At 51.1% G+C, this 25,769-nt stretch overlaps 1 protein-coding gene across 4 annotated transcripts in view; it reads left to right on the forward strand.

Annotated features, from left to right (window-relative positions):
• Positions 1–25,769, forward strand: part of Ctnnbl1 (catenin beta like 1) — a 178,160-nt gene that overhangs the window by 146,695 nt on the left and 5,696 nt on the right. For 2 of the 4 annotated variants that reach the window (XM_052726474.1, XM_052726477.1), the window contains exons 12-15: positions 3,077–3,174; positions 5,406–5,486; positions 18,437–18,574; positions 18,725–18,797. In XM_052726474.1, the coding sequence (XP_052582434.1) occupies positions 3,077–3,174; positions 5,406–5,486; positions 18,437–18,574; positions 18,725–18,797 (390 nt within the window). Of the gene's footprint in view, positions 1–3,076; positions 3,175–5,405; positions 5,487–18,436; positions 18,664–18,724; positions 18,798–25,769 lie in introns of all 4 variants that reach the window. The other 2 variants (XM_052726475.1, XM_052726476.1) reach the window with 2 other exon arrangements.

Genomic DNA, 25,769 nt, shown 5'->3' on the forward strand with positions numbered 1-25,769 from the left:
GGGGATGAGCTGCTTTGCTCTGGGCCTGGGTTTTTCCATCCGTGCAGAGAGAGGGTTGTCTCAGACATTGTATGAGAGAGAACTGGCTGATGTTCTCCTTCTGTGGTTGTCAGATGCCTTAAATGTATACACAGAGGTTGTTCCCAGCTGCTGTGCTAAGGAATTTCAAAGTTTCAGAGCTGAGTATGTGAGATTCGCTGCATTCCTTATGGCTTGTCTCACACCTGTTCACCAGCTGAAGGGATCCGAGCCCTAGCTGCTCCTTCAGCCTTGAATAGCAGAATCCTGGGGGTCCCATTCTCCACCTTCTGGTCGTTTCTTCTTGGCTCACCCAGAGGCCTTGCTTTTCCTGACTGTACCTTCAAAGCTGTCCCTGCTTATGCTGCTGCTCTCTCCAGAGCAGAGCCTTCTGGTTCTTCTGGTCAGCATGCAAGGCAGCATTCCTCTGAACCTGGGCTGGATGCTTTACCCAGAGGTATAAAGGTATTAAAAAGGCATCCAGAAGTCAGTAATGGTCTGAGGCCCATCTCCAGCTCTGGCTGTTCATACAGAGAGCCTGCTTCCTTCCCGTTCATCCACCAGGGTTTCCCAAAACACCTGCTGTAGATGCCAGACTGGAATGGAGGTGGGGATGAGGGGTAAGCAGTGGCCAAAGCAGATTGAAGTCCTTGTCTTCAGGCAACGTACATTCTAACTGAAGGGAGATGGTGACCAAAATCAGTAAACATGCAGCACTTGATGTAGAGAGAAGGAAGGCTTAATGAGACTCTATAACTGCCAGTGTTGGAGCTTTGCATTTTCAAAGAGTGGACAAGGGAGTCTACTGGTGAAGGCTGGGGCCCCCTAAATCTAAAGAGAGAGTAAGCACCAGGGTGACTGGTAGGGAGCATTTCTGGCAGAGGCCTTGAGGCAGGAGCACCGGGCATCAGAGTCAGCAGTCAGGCGAAGGTCAGGAGCCATTGCTGAAGGAACGTCCTTGTGCTCTGTGAAGACTATGCCCAGGGGCAAGGATGGAAGCAAGGAGCCTTCTCGCCCGCAGGCTGTGGCATGTTGTGGGCGGGGATGATGGTGTTTCAAATTAGAGTCGGGAGACAGTGATGATGGTGAAGAGCTGGAGTCACATCAGAAGGGAGAACTTGCATGGTGTCTTCATGAAGGATCTGCTGTGGGGCTTGAGCACCTGGTTACCTTGAAGTAAATGGAGCAGGCTGGAGAGGGAGGGTAAGCTCTTGCTGTTAAGCTGAACAGACCTGTTGGATAAGTGTGTGGGAGAAGCCGTAGACAGTGGACATTCAAAGGACAGGTCTGGCTACAGGTTCAAGTTTGTGAGACTCAGCGTGTAAAGACATGAGACCTAAGACAGGATGAACACAGCCCTGCAGATATCTGAGAACAAAGGAGTCTGGCTTTAGGTTGGGGACATGAAGAGGGGTAAGTCGAGAAGGACACACCCAAGCACAGGATGTCACAGTCAGATGTGGGATGCTTCCCTGTGGCTCTTTGAAGTTCACAGTCACAGAACTCAGAACTCTGGGTAGCACCTACATGTGAAGGTACTCTTCAGTTGCCAGACATCTATCATCTATGCTGAGCTATTTTTTCATTTTTTTAAATTATTTTATCTTATTTGTATGGGTGTTTTGCCTCCATGTATATCTGTGTGCCATGTATGTACCTGGTGCCTGCAGAAGCCAGAAAAGGATGTCAGATATCCTAAACTGGAATTACAGACATTTGTGAGCTACCATGTTGGTGCTGAGCATCGAACCCAGGTCCTCTGGAAGAGCAGCCAGTGCCCTTAACCACTGACTCATCCCTCCAAACTGCCCCCCCTTTTTAGTGTGTATATGTACATGTCTACATGAGTATATGCCAAGTTTGTGTGGATGCCTGGTGAGGCCACAAGAAGGTGCTGGATTCCATGGAGCTGGAGTTACAGACAGTTGATTGTTAGCCACCCAATTTGACTGGGAACCGAACCCTGGTCTTCTGAAAGAGCAGTGAGCACTCTTAATCTCTGAGCCATCTCCCTAGCAGCAGCAATTTATTTCAAAATAAACTTTGTCATTTCCTTATGAGTAGGTATCTGTGACCTCCTATTCAAGGTCATTATTGAAGGATTTTAAAATCTGTGTGTGTGTGTGTGTGTGTGTGTGTGTGTGTGTGTGTGTGTGCGCGCGCGCGCGTGCATGTAGAACTGGAAGACAGCCTTGGGTGTCAGTCCTCACATTCTACTTTGTTTGAGACAGGGTCTCTTGTTTGCTGTGTATCTGCCAGGCGGCCCTCCCGGGAGCCTCGGGATTCTCTTGTTCCTTCCTCCTACGTCACTGTGGAAGCTCCGGGGTTACAGACTTGCACTACCATGCCTGGCTTTTATGTGGATTCTGGGGATGTGAACTCAGGTCCTTATGCTTGCACAGCCATCCTTTGTAATGTTAAAGGAAAAACTGTCTTCAGAACTGAAGCCTGTATCATACCCTGCGTTCATCCTCTGCACGGGTGGGACAGCGGTTTCTGAGGGAAGCCACTGGGCTGAGAGCTAAGGAGGCTGGCACAGTGTGCGTGCCTACCTTCCAGCCCCTTCAACATCAAGTGAGCTTAGCTCAGCAGAGTTTGGGCACTATCACACTTGGTATTTCATTCCAGGGCAGTTGCCAAGGAAAGTTACAAGGCAATTTGAGAAGTGACAGAACATTTCTTATTCATCATTCACTCATGTCCTGGCTGGTGTTCGTATTCTGTTCACGGGGCATTTCTGTAAGTGGGGGATTAGTCTGAGGTTCTGTTGTGGACAATACAAGTCAATTAATTCCAGGCAAGATAGAAATTCTCACCTCCCTTTGGTCTCCTTGCTCACTCTGTCCTTGAGGATGTCATCCCTTCTGACTGTATATTTGTGTGGCGTGCCCAGATCAGTTTAGTTTTCTGATGACACCAGTGAGGTTCTTGTCTTATTAATCAATAGTCTCAGTCAGTGACGCCTCCTTTCTCCTCCTCTGACAGACCAGACTGGCCTGAAGAGGTAATAATTACTGCTGTGATCTCAGCATGTTCTCTTCTCTCCTTCCCACCCCAGAGCATGTCTGTTCGATCCTGGCTTCCCTCCTACGAAACCTGAGAGGGCAGCAGCGAACCCGGCTTCTGAATAAATTTACCGAGAACGACAGCGAGAAGGTGGGTACCTGTGACCCTGAGGATAGGGGCAGGACCAGAGTGATGGGGAGACGACAGCTCCCTGCTGAGGGGTGCTGCCGCCAGCGTTTCACCCTAAATTAAAGTACCTTCGCCAGCATCGTTCTTGTGTGCAGATGAACCTTCCCCTGGGAATGCAGGACCTCCTGGGGTGGCAGCGGTGGACACTTGGGGGTTTTCAGACCTGGTGAGAGGAGATTGTAAGAGAGTTTCAGTTAGGGTGTGGTGGGGGGCACAGCACAGCCAGGTGATTGAGAACACACTTTGTAGTCAGAGGCCTATAGCTAAAGCTATTTTTGCTACTTTCAAGTATATGTGGGCTGCAGACATGGCTCAGGGGATAAAAGCACTTGGCATGCAAGCACAGAGACCAGAGTTTAGATACCCAGAGCCCATGTAAAGCTGGACAGGTGTGGCAGCCACCTGTGATCCCAGCACTCAGAAGGGCAAAGGCAAGGGGTCCCCAGGGCAAGCTGGCCGAGTCGTAACTAGGTTAACTGGGGTCCAGAGGCTTTGCTCCAGTAAGCAAAGTGGAGAGCAAGCCAGCAAGACACCTGCCTCAACCTCAGACCTCCACATGCACACACGTGTGCAAGAAAGAAATGGTGTGTGCCACTCTGAGCCTCTCTTTCCCCCAGCTTTAAATTGGAGACCTTAGTGCTCCTCTGGGAGACTCAGTGGCGGGGTGTGGGTGGGGGGATTAGATGAGCTCTCTAGGGGTGGTGAAGAGAGAAAGGTCTTGATAAGGAAGTGCTGAGCAGCCCCAGGGGGGTGATCACTCCATGAGATTGGACAGCGTTTCAGGTTGTCATCTCACATCTCAAACCAAAAGAAGTGAACAGTAACAGTAGCTACCATTTGTGGAGTGACTGCTGTGGAGTGGGGAACGAGGAGCTGCCTTCACTGTGCTATGCGGAAAGTCATATCCTAGGGTCCGAGCCACCCAGTTTTCAGTAGGAACCTGAAGGTTGGGTTTGCAGGCATCATGGGAATTGCCCAAGATCACTAATGCTACCAGATCTGGGGCTTGAACCCAGGCTGCTGAGTACAGAAGCCTGTGTATCTGTCCACACTGTGTATAATAGGCAGTTCTAGAGGAGTAGAAGGAAGACTCAGAGTCCCCTTTTTAACACATGATCATTACATTCCTGCTTGTACCCAAGGTAGTTAGGGCTGGGGCACAGCCTTCAGAGGCATCTTGCTCTGCCTCTTTGAGCCCACCTTCAGCTGTCTGTGCTGCCCAGTAGCAATGTACCACAGCACAGAGCATCTCAGCAGTCACGGTCTGTGCTCCAGTTTCCACAACTTTGTAGGAGGACTGACACCACTTCCCTGTTACCTGATACACTTTTTCATGGTTTAAGGAAATCATGGACATAGAAACATGCGGAGGGAAGTGCATAAAGTCACCAAGTCACCATTAGCTGCCAAGGGTTGGGGCTTGGGTGCCATCTGCCTGGAATGTCTGTGGCTCTGTTAGAGCAACACAGTATCGGCTCCAGTACAGAAAAGTACCGCTTGCCAAGAGCCGTGGTGGTGCCAGCCTGGCGGGTAGGTCAGAAGTCTGGCCGGCATCAAGGCGGCACTCTCTGCCCTTTGAAGGTCTTGGGGAAAGTGAACCTTTCCAAACCCATTTGGTGTCCCCAGGCCATGTTCCAAGATGGCTTTGCTAAGTTGAAAACTGACTCAAGTTATTTCTGAACAGAAGTCAGTCTTTTTTTCAAGTTGCTGAAGGAGGTTTTCTGGCACTCTCTTCTGACTCAAAAGCAACTAAAAAGATTTTACTCTGGCTTTTTTTTTTTTTTTTTTTTAGATCAGCTCTGGGGCAGAATCTGAACATGAAAGGTTTCGGTTGGAAAAAAGAAACCTAAGTTCTAAGTGAATATCAAGTATATAACTTCAAGTGCCTTCTCTTTGCAAGAAGGACCTCGAATGTTTATTTATTCATTTATTTGTTGTTAACAACTTGAATTCTCAGGAGTCCTAGAGGGCTGGCACTCTTCCTTTGTGCAGTGGGCATGTGTTCAAGCTGGTGCATGCTGGATGGATGCTGGTATATGCTATTCTTACAGGCACCCCATTCTGTTTTGGATGTGTCCCTGCTGTTCATCCCCCATGTCAGAGGTAGAAGTGTGGGTCTCCCTTTGCAAGCAGCGACAGTGAAGTGGGGAGTGTCTTCTTCCTGTCTCACCCCTGCTGGCACTCTCTTTCAGGTTGACAGGCTAATGGAGCTGCATTTTAAGTATCTGGGTGCAATGCAGGTGGCCGACAAGAAGATAGAAGGAGAGAAACATGTATGTATCCCGCCCACTTCTTGCGAATTCCTGACACACTCCATTTGGTCCCCTAGGTGCCTCCTCTTTCGACACAGGACAGGTAGAGCAAAGGTGCATCTCCAGCCAAGGGCCACCTACCATGCCACAAGGGCAGAGCCAAAGGCTCTGTGTGTGTGTATGTTTTAGTTACTCTTATTGATGCTTTGATCAAATACCTGACAAGGGAAGAGGAGTTGATTTTGACTCACAGTTTGAGGCTCTACAGTTTGTCTGTCTGTCTGTAGGCAGGGCAACAGAAGCATGAGGCAGCCGGTCACTTTGCATCTGCAGTCACAAAGCAGGAAGAGGTGAATGCTGGTGCTTAGCTTGCTCTCTTCTCTCTTCATCTGGGACCCCAGCCCATGGGATGATGCTGGGTAGGTCTTCCTTCTGGAAGCACCCCTCATAGTCATACCCAGGGGGCATTTCCACAGCGGCCTAAATCCAGCTGCTGGTGAAGAGTAACAGTCACAGCATGAGAACTTCAGTGGTGAGCTTTTAGGAGGAAGGATGTAGGACTAACTCAGGTCACCCTAGGAGTTTGGGACAAGACCCTAGACAAGCACAGCTCTCAAAAGTGCCCAAGTACAGTGCCAGGATTTGGTACCATGGTGACCAAGTTGTCTTGGTCAGTTGTTGGCTGCCATTGTCCTGAGGAATTGGGGGTTGGATTCTAAGGAAAGGGATGCCAGGGTAGGAGAGCAGGAGAAAGCCGAGAAGTCAGTAGATCCAGCTTCCCATATGCAGAAAGGAGGCCCAGGGAATAAAGGCTCTGTCTCTGTGACCAGGCCAAGCCCTAGGCTGCCATGGCTAGCCCTGTCTTCTGGTCCTGCAGCTTGCGGGCCATGGGCCTGGCTGGGTTTCATTCTTGAGGGGCCACACCTAGTCTTCTGTTAGGTGGCCCCCCATGCCTCTCCCCTGCCTCCATGGCATTCCGTCTCCATCCCTGTGGCTTACTCAGCACACATCTTAATCAAGGAAGGTTTTCACACTTGCCAGTTGTCCAGTTTGTGCTCTGACCTACAGACACTCCCAGTGTGCAGCCACAGTACAGAGTGATCCCTTTCCTGCTTTTTGCAGGCTACAGGAGCCCTGAGTTCCTGTGATCTGGACTTTCTGGATCTCCCAGTTCTCACTTGAAGAGACACCTGAGGCTTGGGAGCCTCTAGCCCGAGTGTTTCGCACCCACCCCAGCAGTAGACAGAGCTCTGTTCATCTGCTCTGCACAGCTGGACTGGAGCTGGGGCGAATGTGAGACCCTGAGACCTGTTTCTTTGCCACTTCCTGCCCAGCACTCCCACACTCCCACAAAACACACCTCCACCTAGGCAGACCAGTAGATTGTAACTTTCTCACTCTGTGATTTCCCTATGATCTCTAAGCCTAGTAAGTGCTCAGATGTTTCCTGATTGATTGAATTGATTGATAGGGACTTTCTTCTTTCACACAGAGATCCAGCTGCAAGATAAAAGGCAGAGACTCTAAATGCTGAGCTGGGCTTAGACACCTAGGCATACTCCTCGCCCCGCTCCTTCATTCCGTCTGGTACATGAGGAACACTGAGTGACTGATAGAGTACTCTCACAGTGGGAGCCTTTCTTTGTGTGGATGACAACTAGACACAATGAAGGTTCTCTAGCTCTGTGTGAGAATAGCCATGACACCAGTGGAGCTCTAGCCCTGCCGCAGCCCCTGAGAGAACCTGCTGGAGCAGATTTTAAGTGGCAGAAGAAAGCCTGGGAGGCAGATTCATGACTTTGAAGTTGCCGCCAGTCATGGCTTATCACTGTTCCTCGTGCGGCTCCTAGGTCCCTTCTAGCTTAACGTTTCACTCTAGTTCAGTGGGCCATCCTTTGGTAACTGCCATCTTTTGACAGTGGGATGGATTAAAAGCCTAAGGAGAAGACCTGGGGATGCAGCGCAGTTGGTGGGGTGCTTGCATGCACAAACCCCAGCGCTGGGGTCAGTCCTCAGTACCACATAGACTGAGTATGATGACACTTTCATTTATTCCCAGCACTTGTGTAGTGGATGCAAAAGGACAAGAAGTTCAGAGTTATCCTCAGCTACATAAGGAGTTTGAGGCTAGCCTGAGCTACAGGAGACCCTGTCTCAAACAAAACAAAACAAAGCAAAAACAAAAACAAAAAACTACCTAAGAGTAAGGAGTTGTCCCCTGGGGAAGGGAGAAGAGAGGAGAGGCCAGCCAGGCCTAGTAGAAAGTGACAGAAATACATGTGGGATCAGAGAGGCCTAGGTTCCATACCAGCGCTGGTGTTTCTGGCTCTGAGCCCCTGGGCAGCTAACTTACCCTCTCTATGGTTTTGTCTCCACATCTGTAAACGGGAGTGGCTGCTCCTCTCAGTGACTGAAAACCGAGTGTTAGCATGTGAAGTATCTGAGTCACTGAGGGGAAGCCACTGCCGTGTGGCCCATCTTCTGCTGGGTTTCTGTGTCACCTCAGCAAACCAGCAGTCCTTTCCCTGAACACCCTTCCTGTCTGCTGTCCCAGAGGAGCCACCTCAGCAGAATGGCATGCTGGCACAACCAGGTGCTTTGTGTAAGGTGGGGTGTAGACTCCAAGGAAAACCAGGAGGCAGTCGGGCATTGGGAGCAGCTTGCATGTTGTGTTAGGGTCCTTGGCGTGCTTCCCAAGATTATCTATTATCTGCATTGAAGAGGGTGTGAAATTGATTAGCACTGATGGAGAGTGACGGCTGCAGCCGCTCTCTCAGCCTCCAGCAGGCTGCTGTGTGCCACAAACTCAGGCCCTGCCATTCACTGACAAACATCTGTCTCCTTGGTGCCAAGGCCGTTTTGCTGGGCACTGGCAAACATTCCAAGGCCATTAGTGCTCAGCAGCCTCGTGCTGCTGCAAGAGCCAAGGCGGGCGGGCGGGCGGGGCACACTCGTGAGTGGTGTTTGCTGCCAGCACTTGGGCTCTGTCTTGGCAGATGAAGCCGCCTCATGGGTGTCATGTCACAGAGCAGCACAACCTCCTCCTCACCCCTTCCTCCTGCTGTCCTCTCTCTTAGGCCGTAAACAGTTGGCCTCCCTACAGATGTTACAGATGTCCTACCACCAAGTGGGAACTCTGCAGACACTGCTGATGTGAACACTATTTCTAAAGCATTTGGATGACAGTGACCCTCAGAGTAGTAAGGAATGAATGTCTCTCATACTTCACCAAGCCTGCAAAGATACCCACTCTAGATGACAGAATCAGATGTTGGCTATTCAGTGTCTCTTAGCCACCTTTCCCTGTAAACCTCCATCTCTCCGAGTGCAGTGTGCTTGTGTATGGTTTGCACTTGACCAAGATTCAATGGAGAGAATCCAGTCATTGGCAAATATTGATTAGACTCTCGTTTTGGGCCAGGTGCTGGACCAGGCACTGGCCAAGGGCAAGAGGCCCAAATGCCAGTTAAAGACCCAAGAGTGGTGTGCTGCTGGGGAGGGCTAGGGACCCAGGGCGGGCAGCTGGAGCCACTTTGCAACTCTATAATACTTCCACATGCACACCAAGTAGGGATGGGGTATTTCCAGTCTGCTAGCAGACCCTGGGAAAGGAGGGTGAGAGCCAGGGAGCTGGGCTCAGTGCCAGGCCTTTCCCTGGCTCCTTGACTTTGGACACAACGTCACTGCCCCAGCCGATTTTTCTCTCTTGGTGAAGAAATTGGGTAAGTAGCTAGTAAAAGTAGTGCCAAATAGGGAAGTCATAGCCTCGGCCCAGCACCTGAGGGACAGACAGACAGACAGACAGCCTTTTGTTTCCTTTTCTTGAGGAGGTCCCTCTTAACTTGCAGAGTTTGGTAAGACACTAATCCCCTTTCTCTGCCTTCCCCACCTCCAGCCCTGCCCTCCAATCTTGGGTCTTAGAGCTAGTGCCTCCTGCAAGGTCAGATCTCATTATATGCACCCTCCTCGGAGAGCGTTCAGTCCCTGGCATAGAGCACCACCCTCCCCCATAGCTTGTAGGTAGTGTGCTTGTGTGCTTCCTCTCTGCCTGTGATCTGGTCTTAAGATTTGCACCCTGATACTGGGCCTGAATAAAGGACCACTGCCCCTTAAGGGAGTTCGCTGTCTGCCCTTGGGTGTTAAGGAGGATGGCGGGATCTCCTACCTCTACATTGTTCCGTGGCTTTCATTTTTGCCCCTGATGTTTAGTTTAAAAAAAAAAACATCCAGCCAGGCCTGGTGGCGCACGCCTTTAGTCCCAGCACTTTGGAAGCAGAGGCAGGCGGATCTCTGAGTTTAAGGCCAGCCTGGTCTATAGAGTGAGTTGCAGGACAGATAAGGATAGATAGGTAGATAGATAGGTAGGTAGGTAGGTAGATAGATAGATAGATAGATAGATAGATAGATAGATAGATAGATAGATAGATAGACAGATACAAAATAAATTTTTAAAGAATTCACCCCATCATTGAAAATACTGAAGTCTACACAGTAGGTTCTGATGTAAGTGCAGCAGTATCATCAGGTTTGGTTGGTGGTAGCATTTGTATTGATTTGTTGCTCACAGTGCTAGAAATGGAAGCCAGGGCCTTGCACATGCTGGCAAATGCTCTCCTGTGGAGCAACATCCCAGCCCTTCAGCTGTATGCACTAAGGAAATACACGTGTGCTTGGAAGCATGTACTGGCCTCTTCCAGCACTCGGTCACTTTATGCATTTTCAGTTCACATTATATTACTACAACGGTGTATAACTAGGAGAGAGCACCATCCGTGGCTTAGGCTGGTGCCCAGTGTGTTCAGGCTGTAGTCAGTGTCCTTGAGATCCAGAGTGAAGTTGGACATACCCCAGGGGCTCCTGGTTAACAAGATCTGAACTTTTAAAGGCCATGTAATGCTTCCAACTCTCCCAGCAAGCAGCAGCCCTCGTGATCAGTAAATATCCAGGGCGCTTGTCTCAGCAGATTTCACTGGGCTCCCCAAACAGGCTGAAGCCCAGAAAAGACCAAGATCCCTGTGGGTTCAATGTGCAGAAGCCGCCGTCAGAGCAAGACGTAATTAGATAGGTGCTGGCAGGGATTTCGGAAAGAGGGAGGAGAGTCTTAGAGAGAGGCTTTTCTCTCTTAGTTCCTGGGAAAATTATACTCAGCAGGTTTATTCAATAAAGTGTTCTCACCACATACTTTGCACCATAATGACTTACAAATTGCATGCTAATTTTGCCACAGTTAAATCATTCCAGGCTTTATCCTGCAAAGAAAAAGATGGACTCTCTAATGAAACAGTATCCACAGGACTTGATATCTTAAGCAGACCAACTGTTTCCTCGGCATCCAGAACTCACTTGAAGATGTGGGTGACGGGGTGGGGTGGGGTGCGTGACCCCGAGCTGCAAGTGCAGGTGCGGACAGTGAGAGCCTGGCTGCCGCTGCTCTACTAACTATGCTGGAAGCTTCGAAAAGCAAGGTTTAAAAACGAGAGCACATCCTGCCGAGAGTCCTCTCAGCTCTTTAAACCAGTGCCTCTCAGCCAGTAAATTTGCCAGTAGAAGCTAGCAAGTAGCTGCTGCTTGCTGGGAGAGGGGAGGGCTTCGTGGTATCTTTCCTCACCCTCCTCCTCTGTTGGATGCCCACAGTTTCAGGCATGTCCCCTGTTTCTCTGCCACTCCCTTCTAGTCACTGGATCTGAGTTCTGCCACTCTGCCACTTGCCTTACAGTGTGGCCTTGAGCACTGTTTTGCCTTTCTGACCCTGGATCTTCACTCAGTGAAGCTAATCCCTCACCTCCCTGCCACCTCCCAGGCCTTGTAGGGTTTGCTAGGATCAGGGCTGTGCCTCTCACCCCTCTGCAGGCTCACAGCCAGCTACACCTGAGTGTCACCCATAGGCTCTTCTGACTCATTAAGTCGTACCTAGAGTGCGAACACTCTAGGGCCATTCACCAGTGTCACAAATTAAACCCTGGAAGCCATCTGCTTACTCTCGCCACACATCCATCAGGCAAGCTCTCCCTGTAGTAGCATCCCTCAACCCCCTTCTCACTGCCAAGAGCTTCATCGCAGGTGATGGTCATCACTTCCTTTTGAGTTTACACAGCACCCACCTGACTAGTCTCCCTAGCTCTAGGAGTGTGCCCTGTGGTTCTCTCTCACCCTTACCCAGAGAACGTCTAAGTGGATTTTCACTTAGACCATCCCCCCAATCACACACACACACACACACACACACACCGATGAACCAGTGTTGTGATACCATCTTCTTGTAGGTGAATCTATACCAGACCCTGCCATATCCCTCACCCATCACTATATGAAGAAAACACTTGTACCTCCCTGAACTTGTGCTTCCTCAAATCCGCAAGAACCAGGCATGGTGGTGTGCACCAGAATCCCAGCACTTAGGAGCCTAAGGCAGGAGAATCTCAAATCCAAGGCTAAAACAAACCCCTGCCAGACATTTGCCCATTATGCCTTGTCTGCCTAAGAACACTTCGGTGTCTGCACCGTGTCTTCTGCACCCTCCTCTGCCGCAGCTGACTAGCCCCTCGGTAGCCTTCAGTGCTTGGGTGTGCAGACAGTCATCGGATGGGTGTAGAGGGCCTGTCACATACCAAGCAGCTACAGTAGGATTCTCTCGCAGTTCTTAGAAAAACCCATCCCTGGGAATGCCTGGAGCTTCTTGGTGCCTAAGCACACCTGCACAGCAGCCTCAGTGGAGATTGGAGACTTGCTTTCCACCCAGGGATCACAGTGCCTCCCTTGAGCTCACTGCTACAGTACACTCATTGGTGAGAGAGAGCATGCGTGTAAGAGCACTCATCTTGTGCTGTGGGACCTAAGCACGAATAGCCCTTGGCTTAAGAGGAGGCTGTTTGTCAGAACTATTGTCACAAGTGGTTCTGACCTGCATGCTGGTCCGTCTTTCTCTAAACCAATGGAGTCTTCACTAGATCGTGCTTTCTCCTCCAGTAGAATCATCATTTTCTGATAACACCTGCTGTGGTGCACACTCCGCTTCTCAGTACTGGTTGGTTGGTTCTCCGTTGTCAAAGGAGCAGTGGGATGCTTGAGGTTTTGTTTGTTTGTTTGTTTGTTTGTTTGTTTTTAGGGAAAAGAAGGCACCATGGTACTGGGGAGCCTAGTATAACCCAGGTTAAGCACCAGCTCTGCCACAGAGTGGGAAGTGCTCTGTGTTGTAGGGTGAGTGAGGCTGCTTGTGCGACCCTGGCACAAGCAAGTGTGCTGTGTGTGTAGTCAGCCTCTTCCTCATGAGCAGGGCCCTGGCCTGAGAGCCTTGGGTTCTTCTGGAGCTGCCGTCCGTCCGTTGGCTATGAACTCTCCCCCGCCCCCCCCACTATTTCCCAGCCTCAGCTTTCCCCAGCTGAGAAGACACAGCTTCTAGGATCCTTCTCGAGCTGCGTGCCGTTTTAGAAGCTTTTGGAGGAAGGGCTTGTTTGGGGGTGTTCACACCTCCCTTGTCTCCATTTACCACTTCCATCTTCCAGCTGGCCTTGGACTTGTTGAAGAAGCTGGCGTCACTGGATGCTGGGGTGTCCTTGCCTGTGCCTACAGAGCAGGCACTGCTGGTCAGGGCTGCATGTTGAGGTTCAGAGGGATCTGTGCTGGCTTCACAGCAGCCTCTTTATGACTGTCTCCTTCCATTAGCCAGGGACAACTCACTGCCTGTCAAGGGCAGATTCGAAATGGCATCCTCAGAGCACTTGGAGGGCTTGTGACCAGAGACAGGCATGTGGGAAGCTGGTGGTTCAGTTGTGTTTCCAAAGACAGATTAACATTTAAAGCGGAGCTGCAGCTGAAGGAGAGAACACACCAGCCTGCGGTAATAGCACCTTGACGCTCCACATTCCACCTCCGTGGTATCTTTGGCGATGAATCTGTTTATTTTAGCAACCCTCCGACAGGCTTATGCTGCTGGGAACTGCAATCTGTTCCACTTACAATGCACCATTCACTCAATTACCATCTAAGATTTTATCCCAGCCCCCTTGTACAGAATCAACAAAACAAAACCTATCAGAGTGTCTTCTCACTCTGTCTCTCAAATTGCATATGGAATTTTCTAGTCTAGCTATATTTTCCCCAGCCCCAACCCACCTCGCTTTCACAGGGTCTCGTATATGCCAGGCTTGCATTAAAATCTGCTGTGTAGCCAAAGATGTCCCTCGGTTTCTGGTCTCCCTGCCTGCACCTCCCAAGTTCTGGGATTACAGGTGTATGCTACCACAGTGGGGTTGCTGAGGATCAAAGCCAGGGCTTCACGAGCATGAGGTGGGAGGCACACACTCTCCAGATGGACTACATCCTTGCCCTCCTCTCATTTTTAAGTTTCTTTACTGGGAGAGAAAGACAGGCCAAGACGCCCTATGTTTAATGCTCCTGATTTACGTTAATTCCCACATAACTTAAACACGGTGGTCTGGTGCTCACCGATTGATGCTGGAGCCGGTCCATGCTAAGACTTTCTGTTCTTTTGCATTATGAAAGGAAACACAGGCTTGGAGGCAGCTTGTGAGCCTCTGCTCTGCCTCCACCACTCATGCAGCTGAGCTTTGTGGCATAGGGAGACCAGAGGTTCTAGTATGGAACGTGGACATAGTCATAGTTCTTACCTCTTAGGGTTCAGAAGAAGAAACGTGACTTACTCAGGACAGTGCCTGGCATTCAGGAAATTGTGCCACTTTAGCTCAACGAGAAAAGACTAAAAGAAAGAAAGGCCTTGCACCAGGGAAGCATGCCGCACTGTCTCCCACTGGAGGTCTGCAATAGTCACATGACATGTCTCAGCTTTTCCATCTGGAATTTGAAGGTGCCACCTGCTGCATATGCCCAGCAAGGAAGGCTTTGCTTAGAGAACACTTCCTGCTGCAGCTGACGGCAGTCACTTTCACTTCCTTTGTGGAATGACATATAAACTCCTGCTTCTTTTGCTTCCCCTAAGCAGTGAGGACATGAGTGTGTTCTATGTCCCCAAGCCCATATCCCAGTATTATAAAGGGCTAGATAGGGTACCATCCCAACAAGTCAGCCTCACTGCACACCACTTTCTGTGGCACTTCTGAAATTGCTAGGGTGGCCACCTGGCCTTCAGAAGTCAACCTCAGTCTCAGCTCCGCATGGTCAGTGCAGCGATGGGCATGCCTTTCTTACAGGTGAGCTATCCTCTTCTCTGAGATCTGCATTTGAAAATTTCACTTTCCAGTCCGAAAGGCTGTATATTTGGAGTTAAACATTGAATGGACTGATGTTGGGGGTGCTCTAAGGAAAGGGGAAGAAGAACAGATAGAGCTTGGTGTCTCTCTCTCTTGCATCTGTGCTTTCTAGAAAGCAGCGTGGAGAAGCCCTTGGGCATAGTGTCCTGTCCAGTGAAAAGGTCAGGTTATAGGGAAAGTGTGGCAGGAAGCACTGCCGGGCGCTGGGCCATGAGAGGAACACAAGCAGATGGCCCCGCCTCGTTCCCGAGCCCTGTCCTCTTTATCATCTTCATCTGTTCTTCTGAAATGAGTGCCTGCTGGTCGCTGATGTGCCTGTGTGGAGATCACAGTTGCAGGTCTGTGTCCCAGTGCTGCTGGCCTGGCCCGGGGAGGTGGCCCTGCTTGAGCCAGTGTGTCTTCTACCATGGGGAGTAAGGAATGACTGTGCCTGACACCAGAGGCCACCTGCAGGGGCTCAGCTGCTCCCTTCAGTGGGTGGGTGATGTAGCAGTGGTCATTATTCATACTGCCTTCTGTGTTCCTATCACATAGTAATCCATCAGAACTAAGTGAGCGGCTGAGCACCGGAGCTCAGCATCGAAAGCTACTCCCCTGTCCCTTCCCATGGTCTGTCCTTGCCTGACCTCCACCACTGCTCTCCAGGCCAGCAAGGCTGATGCCTCTTCACCATTATTTCTGTCTGTTTGTTTTGTAGTGTTTTGTTTGTTTTTGAGAAGAGGCCTCATGATGTAGACCAGGCTGGCCTCATCAAAATCATAGAGATCCACCTTTTTGTTTATCTAGAATGTCCCATGAGACTCAGTCATAGGACTGAGGCAGTCAGAGGCTCTGCCTATCTGTCTCCCTCAGGCCTTGTCTAGACAGGATTCATGCTGTCTTCAGAGATGGTTTGCTCCTGTGTGTCAAGTTCCTTACACTGTAAGTGCCTCAGAAATGTGTAGTATTGCTGGGCAGTGACGGTGCACATCTTTAATCACATCACTCAGGAGGCAGAGGTGGGTGGAACTCTGTGAGTTCGAGGCCAGCCAGGGCTACATCATTTCTGTCTCAGAAAACCAAAGGAAAAAAGAGAAAGAAAGAAATGTGTCCACCTTTGTGATCCCAGCTTAGCACACAGTACCCAGCACAGTTAGGTGTGGGGTAGAGGAATACCAGGATTCCAGTCCCTCCAGAAGCTTCCTTCCTTCCCTTTCTTTTTCTCTCTTAACTTTGAATTTTTCTTTCTTTTTTTCCCTGCCTTAGGGTAATAATCTTGCTACTAGATACCTAGAAAGGCCAGGTTCTGAATTCTACTGGAATCCTTTCCACACAGAGGTGGATCAGACAAGTGTCCCATCCTTAGGGAGTCTGTATTCTGTTAACGGGCAATTATGTAATAATGAGCAATTTCACCTCCATGTGCCTTGGTTTCTGATTTGTACAGTGGGATTAATAATCCCTTCCCTCTCCCCTTTAATTTCGCTCATAAGGACATGTGTGTAATAAGACTTTAAACTCTATAGCCATGCAGAAATGCATGGTACGGGCACCGAATGCTTTTGTGAGTGGAAGTCAGGAGTTGATTTTCTGCCTGTTCCCATCCCGCCTCCCTCCCCCAGACAGGAAGTTAGGATCTGATTGAGAAGATAAGAAATAAGGCTCTTTATAAACTGTGACATCAGTGGTGCTTGTGACTACCAGGTCAACATTAACAATTACCAGATTGCTAAGGAGTTGGCTACTAAATGAGGCTGCGGATTGGTGGTGGTGATCCCAGACAGCCTGCAGCCCTCTGTGCCTTGTAGACAGGCCTTTAGGGGCGAGATGAAAAGTAGCCTTGTGTTGCTGCAGGCTGGCCCCCCGGGTAAATAAAGAAGTGCATTATCTGCAACTAAGTGGTCTCTGAAGGGCTCCTGCTGGAGATTGACGGCCATGTGCTAAGCCTTCCCATTCCACTGTCCCCAGGGCTCTGTCAGTGACAAGAGCCTCTGTTGTCAGAAAGAACCATGGCCATAAAAACAGCCAGGGAATTAGGAAATGGGCCATCAGACTCGGGCTCACAGGGAGAAGTCCTTTTATTATATTCGCTCTGGGCCCCACCCAGCTTCCTAGAGCCCACAGTCCACTCTGATGTCCACTGCCTCACAGATGATGACAGAGTCCGCGGCAGAGGTGTCCAGGAAGAGGTCATGTTGTCTCGGGTGCTTGAGGGGTTTGGGGGAAAGAACAAGTGGTAAACTTCAATCATCAGGGAAGGTTTTCTGGAACAGGTTGCTTAAAACCAGTACAGGCTTGAGAGACACTCAGGTCCATGTTGGGAAACATGAGGCCAAGCTGGGGGAGAGACTTCTCCCGGCAGTCCTTGCTGCTTGTCCACAGATGGTGAGAGTGGGGGGTGATATTCTAGAAGTGATGCTGTGATGATCACATGAGTGATCATTAAAAGCTGTTGAGTCGCATGCTGTACATGGGAGAATGGTATGGTTTGTGTATGGTGTCTCTGTAAGCCTGTTTTGTTGGGGATTTGTTTTTTTAAGTAAGAATTGGCTGCGAAGGGAGAGAGGTGCAGACAGTCTGGCAGGTCTGGGAGAGAGCCTGGCATCACTGAGGAGGTGTAGAGAGGGTGATGGACTTGTGGGAAACAATGGGAACATGGATCTTGCCCAGGACATAATGGAAGCAAGGGGTGCATGTGCAGTGCTGTTCTCTGGACCCTGAGGCGGGATGGGGAGAAAAGGGCCAGGCTCTTGGGATTCAGAATGGAGGAGGGTGTGTCTTACAGAGAAGTCATGTGGGAAGGCCCAATTGGGAGAGTAAAGAGTGGGTAGGCTGAGGCAGCTGTTTCCTGAAGTCAAGGGGGCAGGCACAGGAGAGGGGAGGGGAGGGGAGGGGGTGGAAGTGGACCAGAGGATTTTATAAAGAACTGACAGATGAGTTGAAAGCCCCCTGACACACAGAAATGATGGCTTTGTGAGAAGAGAACCACTAATTCCCTTCATGTGGTCATTACACTTTGTCACTGTGGCCCATACCCATGTTCAAGTATGGAATGTAAAACATGTGTGTGTGTGTGCAAATGCATGTGTGTATACATGTACGGGGTAGGGAGGTCAGGGGTCGACATGTCTCCCATAATCACTCTCCTTTTTTTTCTGAGACAAGGTCTCTCTCTCAACCTGGAGCTCACCAATCAGCTTAGACTGGCTGGCTCGTGGGCTCCAGGGATCCTGTCTGTACCTCCACCTCCCAGCACTGATTACATGTGTACACAACATGCTAGATCTTCCCTTGAGTACTAGAAGTCTGAGCTCAGGTCCTCGTGTTTGTGTGGCAATCACACCTTTAATCCTAGGACTTGGGGGCAGAGACAGATGGAACTCTGTGAGCGTGAGGATAGCCTGGTCTACATAGCAAGATCCAGGATACAGAGAGATCATTTCTCAAACAAAAAAATGAACTAAATTTTAAAAAAGAAAAAAGCTGACACTAGCTTGGATGATGTCCCTTCAGCTTTTCTGGGGTAGAATATGCAGGTAGATGAGATCAGAAAGGAAAGTGATCTTTGAACTGGCCTTCTGTGGCCTCCATGGTCTATGCAGAGTGAGGAATACCAGAAAGATGCTTCAGGACCGAGGGAGAAGGGCCGGTGGGGACAAGGGCTTTCCCTGCTGTGTGGTGACTTTGTCGTGTGCCCAGGCTGGAGGCTGTCCTTTGCCTGTCCCAGCGCTGTCCAGCGTTTATCCCGTGCTTGTCTGTTGTCAGGACATAGTGCGACGAGGGGAGATCATAGACAATGACATGGAGGATGAGTTCTACCTGCGGCGCCTGGATGCAGGGCTCTTCATTCTCCAGCACATCTGCTACATCATGGCCGAGATCTGCAACGCCAACGTCCCCCAGGTAGGAGGACTCCTGCCGCCTTCCTGGCTGGCCACCTGCACAGAGAGAAGCACAGCGCTCTCCGGAGTCCCCTGCCTGTTTCAGATGGGGTGAGGATGACACTGTACCCTGGTGATTGCTTCCCCATCCCCTTCTTTCCTTCCTTATTAGATTCGCCAGCGGGTTCACCAGATCCTAAACATGCGTGGCAGCTCCATCAAGATTGTCAGGCACATTATCAAGGGTGAGTTGGGTGCTGCTGGGTTGCATCTCTGGGGCCTACTCGGGGGCTTGCTGGACCCCATCCCTGGATGTTCTGGACTGAGAGCAGCAAGCTCTTCTCCACTTCACCATGCCAGGTCATCTGTGTCAAGTTCAGACGATTATCTGTTCTGTTTCTCTCCCATTCCAGCTCCACAACCTAAACACATAGGTACGCAGCACTGAGGCTCAGGACCGTCTGCTTTGAAAGCACACAGAGGGTAGGGAGGTGGCTCAGCTACCCAGTGCTTGCCTCATATAGCGTGAGGACTTGGGTTCAGATGCCCACCACCCATGATCAAGGCCTGGCACACGTTGGGAGGTGGAGACAGGAGGATCCCTGGAGCTTGCTGGCCAGACGGTCTCCCTGAGTCAGTCAGTTCAGGTTCACTGAGAAAGGTGTCCAGCTTCAACCTCTGGCCTCTACATGTACTCACACACAAACGAGTATTCACACGTTACACCCACACACTAAAGCCAAAACAGCAGAAAGCAGGGACGTGGGTCTTAACTGCACAGTCGTCGGGCAGAGAACAGGGACGTGGGTCTTAACTGCACAGTCGTCGGGCAGAGAACAGGGACGTGGGTCTTAACTGCACAGTCGTCGGGCAGAGAACAGGGACGTGGGTCTTAACTGCACAGTCGTCGGGCAGAGAACAGGGACGTGGGTCTTAACTGCACAGTCGTCGGGCAGAGAACAGGGACATGGTTTTAACTGCATAGTCGTTGGGCAGAGAACAGGGACGTGGTTCTTAACTGCATAGTCGTCGGGCAGAGAACAAGGACATGGTTTTAACTGCATAGTCGTTGGGCAGAGAACAGGGACGTGGTTCTTAACTGCATAGTCGTCGGGCAGAGAACAGGGACATGGGTCTTAACTGCATAGTCGTCGGGCAGAGAACAGGGACGTGGTTCTTAACTGCATAGTCGTCGGGCAGAGAACAGGGACATGGGTCTTAACTGCATAGTCGTCGGGCAGAGAACAGGGACGTGGGTCTTAACTGCATAGTCGTTGGGCAGAGAACAGGGACGTGGTTCTTAACTGCACAGTCGTCGGGCAGAGAACAGGGACGTGGTTTTAACTGCACAGTCGTCGGGCAGAGAACAGGGACGTGGTTCTTAACTGCATAGTTGGGCAGAGAACAGGGACGTGACAAGAGGCGACTGGAGCGATCCAGGCTGTGCTCTGGGGGGCGTCATCTTAGCAGGGCTTGCCTCCCGCCCTGTGCCACCATCATCCTCCCCTTTTTCACACTGAAGAACGTGGGAAGATTGAGCAGGGTGCTGCTGGCTTTTTAGTGAGTGCTCAGGGAGAGCGTCCCTCCTTCCCCGATTCTCTGTGGCATCTCCCAAGTGCCCTTGGGTCTTGGTCTGGAGCTGACCAGCTAGAGTAGCTCTGGAGAGGCCTGTGGTCACCAGTGAGCCTCAGTCACAGGCAGAGCTGTCTATACTGAGCTCAGGCTGCAGCAGCAACATGGGCCACTTAGACACTGAGACATGGTGGGTTTAGATGGTCAGGATGGTGACTCCACAGTTCAGGATCGTGCTGGCGTGGTCGAGTAGACCGCCGCTCTCCTCTCTGGACCTTGATCTGCCCACTGCTAAGGACTTGAAGCCTTTGCCTTTCAGTTGTTCATAGCCCCCTTGCAGGCGAGAGATGGAAGCTGTCCACACAGAGAAGAGGGGAGGCCGCGGGGCCAGCTCCAGGTCTGCCTCCTGCCCAGGTCTGCCTCCTGCCCAGACTCTATGCATCGTGGAGTTGAAGGAGGTGGCTGTGGTGGTTGATGGGAGCTATTTGAGTCTCAATAAGCTCAATAAATGATGGTCATAAAACATTAGTTAATTATGCTCATCATTGCCATCAGTGAGGCTCAGCTGAAGGCCTGTGGGAGGCCTCACAAGAGACGTGGCATGAAGCTGGTCTGTGGGGCTGAGACAGCGACATTCCAGGAGGAAGGAGCAGTGTGAGTGAACGCATGGGGCTGGAAGCCAAATGCTTGGCACAGCCTTGTGGGGCTGCAGGCATGGTACCTATTGTGTCCATTCTGCTGATGGGCAATTGCAAGGCCTTGGCATCTGCTCTTTTCTCCAAAGAGGAAGGGGTAAGGTGGCCATGGCCCTATGGGGGGACCCTGGGTGTTCCTTTCAGCATCAGAGCCTATGATAGGCTAGTGTCAGCCAGCCTCCTCCGAGGGCGGGGCTGTGGTAACTGCACCTTCAGCCTTTAAATGGCATTTACTGCCAACACCCACGGATGCAATTAGAGCTTTGGATTACCCTCAGCCCTGCTGTCTTGCTTTCAGGCTTCTCCCTGCACCTCCATCTCTCTAGTCAAAACAGCGAGCTCCCAAGAAGGAAAAAGTGTTGGTAGCAGCTTGAAACGTAGTAGGTGGATGTTTTCCTCTCCGAACTGTTGTGTGTATACCTTAGGTCATTCAAAACATCCCACGTAAGCCCGCTTCCGCCACCCTCTGTGCTGGCTCACCCTAGGTGCTGATAGGTAGTCACTGAGGGTCGGGCAGGGGGAGGCCTGCACAACGGCTCTCTGCTGTGGCTTCTGACCAGCTGCTACCCTCCTTCCATGCCCAGTTCTCTCAGCATGTACCCCAGCCAGCACTGCAGGGAGTCCGCCCATCCTGCCTCCAGACTCTGTCTTGAATCCATCCCCTCCTCTCCATCTGTATGCCTTCCAAGCCCTTTATCACAGTCAGTATTGTTTTTATTTATGTGTTGTTTACTCATTTGATCTGTCTCGTGCATGAAAATGGAAGGTCCATGATGTAAGGCATTGTTGCTGCTGTTCACATGTCCCTGCCTCCTGGGGCAGTGGGGCTCATAATGGGAACCCAGCAGGGTTTTCAATACTGCTCATCGAAGCCTTCCTCTGAGAGGGATTAATGGAGCAGAGGCCAGAGATTAGGCAGGCTTGGCGGTGATCTGGACTAGATCCCAGCAGGTGGGGCAGTGGTGTGATGGCAGGTTATTAATTCTTTGGGGACATGGTGAGTTTGGGATACATGTGGTAAGCGCATCACCTTGTTTGCCAGCAGCCAGTAGACCTCTCACTAGAGCTCACAATTAGTGTGCAGGTGAGTTACAGGCAGGAGCTGGACACGACTACTTGGTTGAGAAGGCCTGCAACATGAGGCTGACCATTATAGTAAACGGGTCTCAGCCCAGTCCTGCAGGCTTGCTCTGCCTCCTGCATGCCAGGGGGAGCGTCTCCCTGTTCCCTGCGATCCAAAGCCTGCCCCACACATATGAACAGGCTGCAGTAGGACCTGCAGGGCTCGTCCTCGGCAGTGTGCGGTCAGCGTTGAGATCAGAGGGACATTTCAGGGAGTTGGGGCTGGCTGTGTGCAGGCCACCCCATGAAGCCTGCCCTGCTCTCCTTTCTACCCCTGCCTCTCCCCACCTCACCCTCAAAGTGAGTAAAGAAACAAAGCCTCATAAAGGAGGCCAGCTCATCACTCTGTCTGCTTTGATTTTCATTTTGTTTTTCAGTTTGGGTTGCTTCCTTTTTTTTTTTTTAACATACTAATTAGATGAGAGCTTTTTTCTTTGATTTTATGGCCTACATATTTCCTAAGTTTTGCTGGCAGGATGACAGCTGATGTATCCCTTGAGGTCTCAGGAAACCGCTGATGAGGCAAGCCCGGCAGGGGACTTTTCCCAGGGTTTTCAGTCCCCTTTTCATGGTTTTCCTCCCTCCTTTTCTGTTGGGGGTGCCAAGAGCACGGGAATAATTGATGGCTCATTAAAGCCCTGCTTTCTGCAGACTGCTTACTCGGCGCTCCCGGGTCCAGCCATCCCCACACAGGCAGACAGGCCTGAAGACCACAGGCCCTTGAAGGAAGTGAGAAGGGCAGTCCCCACTGTGGGCTCCTTCCTGCCTCCATCTTTGATAGCTGGCACAGAGCAGAGCATGTTGTTCACTGCTGTGTACCAAGGTGGGCCTCCAGGCTCCTCTGGGACAGGCCAGAAATCCAACTCCAAAGGAAGGGTCCCCCACTGACCTGCTCTTAGCCACACTTCTTGGACTTGGTTGTTTTGGTTTTAGGGATTTGTTTTGCTTTATTCTTGTTTTAATTTTTGAGACAGGGTCTCCCTCTGTAGCCCAGAAAGATCTTCAACTTGTAATCCTCCTGCCTCCCGAGCAGCTGTGATTTCAGACCCCTGACAGCAGGCCAGGCTTACCCACACTTTTGCCATGTGTTACGTCTGGTCCACCAGAAGCCCTGGAGTCAGGATGCTCACTGAGCACAGGACACCAAGACTGCTCGTGTGAAGGTCGTCACCATGTCACATGTCACTCGTGCCTGTTGTGAGGCCGAAGTACTTTGGTTGTCTAGGTGCGAGGACGCGTTCATTGCATGGAGGCCTTGCTTCCTCGGCCTGGAGCTGGCAGCAGCCTAGACTGAGGGACCAGCAGGAAGCCATGGCCGTCACAGCCTCTGTACAGTGACGAGTGGTCATCTTACCAACCAGCTAAAGTGGCCAGCCGTGAGGCCCATCAGTACCAGCAACAGTTTCCTTTCTCAGAGGGTATACTCAATAAGTTCTCCTGGCCCAGCAAAATGTCCTGCTAAAGCACGTCACCCACCCCAGTGTTGTCAAGCAAGCACGGTGGACCTGAGGAACCTGCCTTGGCAGCTTCTGCTCCTGCTTGGTTGTGCGTCACTGAGGTCTTCAGTATGGAGATGCTGGCCTGCCACCCTTCCCACCTCCCTCAATCCTGAATCTGTGGCTGAGCTGTGTGCACTGGCCCAGGCCCCTGCCTGGAAAACCGCTTTCCCTCTGCCCTCCCTGCCCTCGCTCTCCCTCTCAACATAAACAGAACAGCTTGTATTCCATGTCTGTGTGGTAAACCCGCTGTCCAAAGTTTGCTTTAATATTTATGCGTTCGGCACCGCTGCCTGGGTTTGAGCTCCATCAAAGCCCGTGTCCTAAGAGCATTTCAGATGCTGTGGAAGTAGGGAAGGGAGTTGATGTCTGCTGGCTCCCTCTCTCTAGCCCACCCCTCTTCCCCTTCCCTTCCTCACCCCAGAGTGCTCCCTTCAGCTAGCATCTCTCCTCTTCACACACAGCAAAGAGAATGCTCCCCAAGACCTCTGGGAGGAATCTGTTCAATATTTATCAACTGCTGCAGCAGCTGAAGTAACAGGCAGTAGCCAGCACCAAGATCTGCTCCAACCAGAGCTCCAGAAACAAAGATGGAGGCTGGGAGCCCAGACGATGGCCCAGCTGTACTGTGAGACGTAGGGACAGTGGAGGAGCCTGGCCTGGGGCCTTGTACCTGCTTCCAGGTATGGCCAGCTCCCTGGGGACTCTGTCCAGTCCCTGCCCCTTGGCTCACATGTGTTTCTGAGAGCTACTCTGTGACCTGACAGAGGAGGGGACCCAGCCAGTCCACCCCACACACATCCTGGCCACTGGGGCCCTTTGCCACAGTGGTGCCTCCAGAGCTGCCCTTGTGGAGCAGCTTTGGGAAGTTCCAGGAGCAGTTTTCCCCGAGGTTAGGAGCAGGCAGGCAGGATATTGCTTAGGTCAGCAAATGCCACTTTGGGGACAAGCCTCCCCCCTACTTCTTTCCACTGTTTGTATTGACTCTGGGTAAATTCCAGCTCCTCATGCAGCCCATACTTAGGCAGGCCACCTCAGATCCTTCAAACCCTTGGTTGCTGCTTCTGAGCAGGACTGTTGGCCTGCCTGTGTCTGTGGTTGCAGGGTTAAATCAGCCATGTCTGTAAAACCTGCTCCCCAGTAAGTGTGACCGCTCCCAGACTGGGGCCCACGAGCCTCGCCTCGCCCTGCCACAGTCTCACTGAGAGACCTGCTAAGGTGGCTGTGGGGACAGGACATTCACCGCGTTGGCAGAGAGAGCTCAGCAAGACACAGACTTGCTTTCTGTCCTGTGCATCTGGGATGACTTGGAGAACCCATTGAAACAGTAGAGTGGTCACGCTGGGACAGCAGTGGGGGGGGGTAGTACCACCCAGAGTGCTTTGCTGATCCACAGACGACCAAGCAGGATCTGCCGCTCGCTGACCGAACCCTGAGCAGTCCTCCCCCAGTCTCTTCTGAGGTCTTCAGCAAGCCTCCCTTCCCCTCACAGCTTCTGGCAGCCACCATGTATATCCCTTCATTGGGAAGTAGGCATTGCAAAAGCAAATTCCCATCTCTGTCTTTCTGTCTTTCTGTCTCTCTGTCTGTCTGTCTGTGTGTCTCTCTCTCCTTGCTATACTAGGAATTGAATGCAGGGCCTTGCCTATGCCAGCCAAGCATTCTAACACACACACACACACACACACACACACACACACACACACACACACACACACCCCGAGTTTAAGGCAGCTGAGTGAGACCCAAACCCTGCATTTCTAGGATGCTCTCACATGTTGTCATACATACTGCTGATCTCACATATGTTTTCACACTGCAAAGCACAAACCAGAGCACAGCTTGCATACCAGCATCGCTTGCCTGTTTGTACTCCTATAACAAAATGCTTGAGACTGGATTCTTTATTATAAAGAAAGAAATCTATTCCCTTGAAGTTCTGGGGGCTGGGAAGTCCAAGACCAAAACTGGCCTTTGGCATCTCATGAGAGACAGGCCAAAAACATTCTCTGTCCCCACATGGCAGAACAGAGGGGCCTTACATGTTCCCCAGGGCCCTTGTATAAGAGTCGCATCCCATTCGTATGGGGGTTGAGAGCCACAGCATGAACTGATGAGGGGCACAGATGTTCAAGCACATTAGTGCCTGCTAGGCTTGTGTTGAGTGAAGGGTGAGGAGAGATGTACTCAGAGAAGACATGAGCCTGGAAAGGTAAGACAGCCTCAAGGACTCACGACTACAGCTGCCACAAAGAGCTGGCCCCCGGTGGCTCCTTGTTGCACACTGAGATTTGGGAGCAGTGTGGAAAGACACCGCTCGGGGAACCACACA

Source organism: Peromyscus californicus, unplaced genomic scaffold, assembly GCF_007827085.1.
Source record: "Peromyscus californicus insignis strain IS unplaced genomic scaffold, ASM782708v3 Scaffold_7__1_contigs__length_154581171, whole genome shotgun sequence".
NCBI lineage: Eukaryota > Metazoa > Chordata > Mammalia > Rodentia > Cricetidae > Peromyscus > Peromyscus californicus.